Source organism: Diadema antillarum, unplaced genomic scaffold (assembly GCF_040938485.1).
Source record: "Diadema antillarum isolate AM-2024a unplaced genomic scaffold, OU_Dant_1.0 seq00001295_RagTag, whole genome shotgun sequence".
Taxonomy (NCBI): Eukaryota; Metazoa; Echinodermata; class Echinoidea; order Diadematoida; family Diadematidae; genus Diadema; species Diadema antillarum.
In genome coordinates, this window is record NW_027272074.1 from 321543 (window position 1) to 329769 (window position 8227).

General features: G+C 38.8%; 1 protein-coding gene across 2 annotated transcripts in view; it reads left to right on the forward strand.

The window, feature by feature from the left end:
* Window positions 1-1305, forward strand: part of LOC139708040 (serine/threonine-protein phosphatase 2A 55 kDa regulatory subunit B delta isoform-like) — a 64885-nt gene extending 63580 nt beyond the window's left edge. For both annotated transcript variants that reach the window (XM_071620025.1, XM_071620027.1), the window contains exon 9: window positions 810-1305. In XM_071620025.1, the coding sequence (XP_071476126.1) occupies window positions 810-1092 (283 nt within the window). In that variant the 3' untranslated portion in view covers window positions 1093-1305. The remainder of the gene's footprint in view (window positions 1-809) is intronic.
* Window positions 1306-8227: the final 6922 nt, after the last annotated feature.

Genomic DNA, 8227 nt, shown 5'->3' on the forward strand with positions numbered 1-8227 from the left:
GCAGAGGCACACCATAGCAACATTTGTAGATAATTGACTGACCCACAGACAGCTGAGTGTCAGTATTAAACATGAAGTAAAGTAGGAAGAAGAAGAATTTAAGATTGTGAAATACGCAAGTACAGTTTGATGCTTTCAACAAGAACAATTCTTAGGATTTTAGTGATCTTTGTTGGATTCATGATATAGAGTTAGAAGCTTGTTTTGCACCCTTTATACCTCACCATAATTTTTGGAGCCATTTCTGTACCTGCTTTACCTTATGTTATTTATCTCTTGTTTCCTGACATTAGTCTTCAGTTAGATGTCTTTAAGTTTTATCATCAACCCTCTTGTTTTGAATTCTATCTATATAGTTTCTTATCCTGCCTGTATAGTCCTTACTTTCGTTCTTGTCCTTGTCATAGTCCTTTCTTTCTGTCTGCTTTCGCCTGACGTAATGAAATCAAAATTTACATGCATGTAGTCCTTGACGGATCTTGAGATACCCTTATCTCCCGGAGTAATTCACAAAATTTACAAGCTATGCTTTCTTGTGAATGCCTCTTTTCCATATAGATAGAAAATAAAGTTGTATTTGCTTGTTTATTTATCAAAATGTAAAGTTGATATTACTTTAATTGTATACAATGTCTTGTTGAAGCTTGTGTGATTCATAATTCGTAAAAACATTCTGTACTCATTAAGCGTTATGTAATATTACTTTGTATCGCTTTATATTGAAATAAAATTCATTGAATTTTGAATTTGATGCATTAGAAGAATCGTTAACCTGTACAACTTGTCGTTTGTTCTCCCCTGGCTCGCAGTGCAATCATGACCGGGTCGTACAACAACTTCTTCAGGATATTCGACCGCAGCACGAGCCGCGACGTGACCCTGGAGGCGTCCCGCGAGAACACCAAACCGCTGCAGGTGCTCAAGCCGCGGCGCGTCAGCACCGGCGGCAAGCGCAAGAAGGACGAGATCAGCGTGGACAGCCTGGACTTCAACCGCAAGATTCTGCACACGGCCTGGCACCCCAGGGAGAATATACTGGCGGTGGCGGCCACCAATAACCTGTACCTCTTCCAGGAGAAGCCACCCAGCTAAACCAGGGCCTTATCACCGATCCACCTTTATCGCTATCTCTCTCTCTCTCTCTCTCACAGCTATCATTTACAGCATAGGATGCTATCTCTTTGTAGGGTTGTTTTACAGAGAAACGATCCTCTGAGCGATCGGAAATGGAAGACAAAGAACAACTTTGGCTATTTCCATCTCATTTTTATCTTATTTTTTTAAATTTTTTTTATTTGGTACTGTTGTGAGGCGAATTATTTTGACAAAAAAAAATTTATAAGAGCCTGAAGTGAGTTTCTTTGGAAGTCTCTGTTGCAATATGAGATTTGATGTGTTCAGGAAGAACATTTTTGAGTGATTGTGTATGTTCCATTGAGAGTGTATTCCAAGCCACTGGACTTGACCATCTGACCAATGACATGCATGTTGCTGACCAGGCCATAATTGTTCAGGTGGGACTTTGGCCATACAGATACCATCAATTAGGAGGTTAACACCAACACCATTTCTTTTTCTTGAAATCACTCGTATACAGGGAGCCTTGAATATTGCAGGCAAGGGGAGTATGGAGAAGATTTGGGAACGGTTTATCCTTATTTCTAGCTCAATATAGGATAGTTTTAGGGGTTTCCCTTTTCCCATAGATATCATCAGAGTATATTTGCCAAGACTCCAAATACAGATATGCAATGACGACAACCTATTTATTAGAACCCAAAGTAGGCCAGATAGTCCAGACAGGTTTTTATACTTATGGCATGAAAGATGATAGTGATTTCAACTTAGCTTGCATTTAGCATCTCGTGTTAAGCAGGGGGGAGTCAAAACACGATTGCTTTCACTTTCAATTGCCGAACAGGTTGCTAATTTCTGGAAAGTGTGAAGCAAGGGACCACAGTTTTTGTCTTGTATGGTGTATGTCTGTGTCCTCTTTTAGTGCAACCAGAAAACCTTTCATAGTCATGCAGAACTGATCACGTGGAAGTTTGATTGCAGAGGATGAAATTATGCTCAGCCATACACCAGCTGGTCTTCTTACAAACAAAAGAATGTTATTAGTTGTTTGTGTGGGCTCTGGAGCTTACATGATGTGATATTGACTAAACAGACCCAGAGGTATACTGCAGGGAAAAAAAAGGAGGGAGGTGGTGGGGCAGAGAATATGGTGAGAGATATACTGGGGTTGTGGTATCTCTTTGTAGTGAAAAATCAACCAGGGATTTTATCTAAAAGGTAATTGAATTCTTTGTTGGTGAGAGCCAGTGTTTCTTTCATGCAACGTTGAGAGCTGTCATTCAGACTTGCAGATTTGACAAGAAAAGGTATTTGCAGTCAGCAAAGTGTTGGCGAAGGGAAATAAAGTGGTTGCTTATATTGGCCATTATTATTGTTGAGGTGCTATTGATTTCACGTTCGTGGTAGTCTTGGAGCTTTAAAAAGAATGCTAGCCATTTCCACCTGTGGGCTCTTCAATTCGATGTCAAAAAAAAAAATCACTTTGTTGTCAAAAATTACTTTGTTCAAATGTAAGCTGTTTTGCCTGTTAATCTGTACCTTTTTTTATTTTTGTTTTATTTTCTTATTCAAGCCAAAGACTAGAGTGGCTTGTGAGTGGAAGATGTAATATTTATGTCTGTCTCATTTCATTTATAGTTGTCGGAGAAATCAGATATGAAATGGATGTCGTTGAAGCCTTGGTTCACACTTGGAAATGTATATTTTTAAATTGAACTAAAAGTGTACTGGCCTGTAAATTGCTAAAAAGAAGATGTAAATTAATTCTGAGATACAAATTAAGAAAGAAGAGTTGTGTTCGGTATATTGCGGCTTCTCGAATGTGTCAGAAGCATGGTCAGTGACGGAAACCAGGAATGTGTCGCAGGAATGATAACTGTTATTATAGGATGAATATCAAGTTTTGTACATAGCTGGAAGATGAAAATACTTTCATTAATATGAATTGGAGGAAACCTGTGTAGTTCCTTCGAGGCAATGTCATTTTGATCATGAATATGTGCTGTAATATGTCCTATCTGGTGGGTCAACCACCAGTCTGTGTACCTGCCCTGGGTGCCCTCGGAAGTTGGGGGTACGCGGCAGAAAATTGTTCGTCGGTGATACGTAATGATGAAAATTTCGGTGTTGACCAATGTCTCTGTGCAGCTATTTGAATGGAATGTTCATTTGTTTTCTTTCAGTTTTATCAACAAAAAGGAAAAAAAAGACAGAGCTTGCGGGAAACAAACTAGTGCACTGAAGTGTTGAGTTTTATGTAAAATGTGTTATGGTGCATTTCAAGGTGTATAATTATATGGTTTGCGAAGTCGTCCCCAGAGCACTATCGTGTGGTTATATACCCGCGTATGGACTTCTCAAATCTCTGTCTTTGTGCCAGGCGGCGGGTCACTGCCAGGCTGTGGCCGCGGTAGGCTATGCCAAAGATATATGACACTGTGCCCTCTCCCAAAAGAATCAAAGTATTGAATGTTTATTTCAACCTGCGAAATTTTGTCCATAGTTATTCAGCCCATGCACATCCTACATGTTTTGCAGTGACCGTGAAATACATACACTCAAGTATGCATACTAGTGGTAGAAGAAACTATTTCCTTCTCCTTGCACCCCCCCCCCCCTTTGCTTGCTAACACATAGGCATGAAATGTCTCTGAGATGTTTGAAGGCCCTTTTGATCATTGTAGCTGTAGCTCTATCATCATTCTAGTGCATGTTGCTTTCTCATTGTATTTGCACTGGCTCACTTTGCAGATTGTCATTGCCGATAGTGCATTTAATGTACTCTGGAACGCATTCAGTTGCACTCCTCTTATGAACAAATGCACATAAATTTAATCCTCCCACCTCCCCTTTGGCTGAAGATAGCAGTAAATGACTTTTGCAGATGCTGTATTTTGCTGTAGTCTGTCCATTTTTCCTTGGCCTCATTCTTTGTTTTTGTTTTTGTTTTGTTTTAATAGAGAAAGCCATGTGAGATTCTTTCTAGACAGCATTCTTAATCAACCAATGATATCATATTACCCACTGCTGAGAAACTACCTGTCTCTTTCTGAGGATAATACCATGATATAAAGATTGATTTCAAGCCACGCTGGATGGCTCTTTTCTTCCTATTGTCTAGTATTTCATACAGTATTCATCTATTAAAGAGTCATATTAAAGTGATATCTCCAACCAACCTGCCCCCCCCCCCCTCCATAGATAGTGAGTAACTCATTAAATAATTATGTAGGAGAGTGACATTTTCAGCAGCTGTCACAGGAATGTGTCTGTTATAAATTATTTACCTAGGAAAATGTAAAATCTGACCAACTTGTCTACTTGCTTAGCAAGAGAAAGTGGATATTGTATGAATTTTACCTCTGAGGTGTTATTGTATCGTTACCCAAACAGATACAGACAATCTTTCCTGCTTTTCTTCCCCCCCCCCCTTGCTGTGGTTATGTTTTATCAGCATGTAGAACAAAGTATTAAACATGCCTTGTGTATGTGAGTTCTGAAAGCAGTCAACATAATTGTCAACGTTATAACCTGACTGTTATGTCCTGTTTAAAGAGGATATTTCCCAAAGCTGTCCTGCTAAAAATATAGGACACTTTACCTTTTTGTTATAAATGTATGTGTTGTCAGTGCATGTTGAATATATTTTTTTTTTTCACACCACAAAGTGTTACCTCTCCTAAGGGTACAAGAGTGCCATCTTGCTTCTCATCTTTGCTTCTCCACTGACTGGCCAAGCCCCAGGTGGATTCGAAGATAAAGATCTAGCCAAGTCCATTAAGTTAGTTTGCATATTGAAGACCTGGAAGCGTGTGGGGAGGAGGGTGGCCCGATTAAATTGATCCTCGTTCGCTGCCAACTGTGGTACATTCGAAAACTGCAACTAACGCAGCCTGCTTGCCTGTCGACGAAAATATGTGCATTGAAGTGTACGCTCATCGGCAACGTTCGACTGCGATTGAGATTCTTTGGCTGTGTGTGCACTCTATGGAGATCAGTGGTAAAGCCACATGCAACTGATTACGGGGTGTTTGAATATATCGTAATTGGACCAGCCTTCCTACTGGATGAATCCCCATGTTACTAGGTCTTTTTTCTTTTTCTTTTTTTTAACACAGATTTAGTATAAAAGATCAATGAAATTGAGTAAAATCAGTTGAGTAGGACTTCAACTCTAAAACATGGTTGAAGGAAAAGCATGATATCAGTCCTTCCCAGTTCATGTCAAGTAGTGTACACTTGAATTATTTCATGTTCCTTGTTTGATGTGAAGTTGGTACGACGGTGAGATTCGGTAGAATTAGAATCTTTGTTTCCAGCTTTTGATGTTATGTCACGTATTGTCATCAGTAGTGATCTTGCTTCTTGATGGAAGTTAGTTTGTGAACCTACTTTTTGTCTTGCCCGACTAAAACAAATTGCACATCACATTTATTTCGAAGCTGCAGTTTAAAGGCAATTTACATTACAAATGCTATTGGTTATCTACGTTCACCATTATATGGGGAAAAAATGAATATTCAATCAAATAGATATATGGCAATGTTTGACATTCAAATTTAGAAATGAAATTTCGGTGAGTAATGTTTGTGTTTGGTGGCACCTCTGTTGCATAAAAGCATGGACATAGAATTGTATGGGGTTTTTTTTTTTTTTTTTTTGTATAAACTAAGCTTAACTGAAAGTTTTGGGGCCTGTGAAATTTCTTTGTGTAACACTGGAAACAGGCTTTCCATTTTGTTTCCCCTTCAGATATGTCTTAGCTGCCAAAAGGGTTCAGGTAGTCCAAACAATGGGTGTTGCAATGAAGTTCTTTGTGTGTGTCATTCTTTGTTGGGAAGAGCTTAGCCAAAACAGCTTTAATGTTTGGCATCAGATAGAAAGAAAAGGAGAAAAAAAAAAGACGTAAGAAGAAAGATGTCCTTGTGATTCCTCAATATTTAGGAATATGAAACATACATTGAGGAAGATTTACATATTTGTATGAAAGGTTAGCTCATCAAGATTGTCCCTAGAGTTTCAACTGAGTGGGCTTGATATGTACATTAAGCCAGAAATACCTTGATTTTTTCCACCATGCAGCTTTCAAAAAGAGGAATGCTCCTTGATGAGAAAGTTTTGTCTTACAAAATGTAAAATGAAGCTTTTAATACAGACAGTATTTGTTTTGTTTGAAATATACAGCCAATTCTGCAGATCTTAAAAGTCACACAAGTCAAATTAATTTCTACATTACTGGAATTGTTAGACAAAAATGGGTTAATCCCATTATGCTGATGGATTATTGCCTAAGCCAAGGAATATTTCTCAGCCCCAATAGACTAGACAAATGCAGAGTTGACTGGGCAAAATTAGGCAAATGGAATGATACTGTGACAAATTTAGTCAAGTGGATGATATTAAGACCCTTTGAATGTCTGCTCCATGCCTAAAGTGAGCATTCTACTATAATCCTGCATTGCTAATTCGGTATGTAATTTGTGTTGTCACTGTTACTGTATGTGGTTGTACTGCACTTCTGTTCAGTTCAAATATTGCTGAGTATTTAGCAGAAACTTGTGTTTGAACTAACATTAATTGAAGTGTGTGAAAGTAAGTCTGTAGCCCCCCTCCATGTATACATTATATTGCTTGCAACATTTTCCAGACATTTAGACAAAAGCCTATACCCCCTCATGATGGTCACAAATGTTAAAAGCGCAATGACCTTCCAAGACTGATGGATAAGCATATGATTTTCATTAAAAAAAAAAAAAGATTAATAGGAAGCTCATGAAAGTCCAAATGTGTCCAGTTTGAATTATGCACTGATGTTGTGTATGAAGAGATGCACCTGCTGATGGCTCTAGCATATGGAGTCACGCCAGCAAGAAGCCAAAATTGGATGCTTCATAAGGTTCACTATGGCACAAATTAGTCACAGCAGACCTACAAAGTGTTGGGCACTTTGATTGATTGTGCTGTCGATTAAAATTTATATTTCCTTGTGTCAGTGAATCGAAAATTCTGGAAATGTGCTGAAGACTTCATGGGTAACAATGAAAATCTGGCACAGTTGTGAGTGTGCAGGGCATGTTACATTAGGGAGCTTTAGATTTTGACGCGCGGACGTTTGAGCCGACGCTTGCGCTGGACGTTCTCCTCTCCCTGCATCGTGTGGAAAAGTAGCTTTAGATTACGCTGGGACGCAACGTAGAAAAATTAAATCGTGCCCCCATATGATCGGTGCATGAAGTAGCTCTCTACGTCGCAAACTGTGCGGACGTGAAAATAGCCCAGTACGCCTAGTAAACAACTCAGGCAATGCAAGCTAAAAATAGATTGACTTTACGCGCGCTACTGCGCAAGCTCAGAACATGTTTTTTTCCTTTGAACGTCCGCAAGTCTAAAATCTAAAGCTCCCTAATGTCAGATATATGAAGTAGTAGGTCCAAGAGCAATTTGTTTATTTTTTATTTTTTAATTCCTTATGCATGCAAGTTGTTTATTTGTAACATGGTGTTGTGAAGTTGAAAACTGTTTGCTCATGATGTCCAAGATCTATACTCTGGCTGTAATGTGATTGAGTCAGTGAAATGGTTTATACTTCCTTGACCTAACTTAATTCGCGCTTGGTCAAGATATTACATTGTATGCTGATGTGGCAAGTCATTGCCTGTGTGTCATGCTTGGCTTATTGTTCGATATAGTTTCTGTATGCTGTTTGATGGGACTTTGTGATGAATTTCCCCTCAAATTCATAAGGTCAATTTATTCCAGCAGACCTAATGCAATTACAGTCAACCTTGCCTGAGTCAAATTTATTTTGACTGAAGAAATTGCTTCGACTTCGAGAAAATTCAACTTATGAGGGATTAATGTCAATAGAATATAAAGAGAAGAGGACTTGGAAAGGCCTTCAACTTAGGCGATCGTTACAATTATGTCGCCTGACTTAAGCAAGGTTGAATGCATATGTAGGGTAATATAGAAACCTTTCCATCCAGTGTGTAAGAGCAGGCATTTGTGAGGCATTTAATCCTTCCTTGATTTTTTTTTGTAAGATGTAGGTATTGATAGAATTTAGGAAACTATCTACAAGGTTGCATCCTTGAGATGTAAGATTAGGATATTCTGTAGGCAAATTAGGGCACAGAAGTAACGAGGCTCA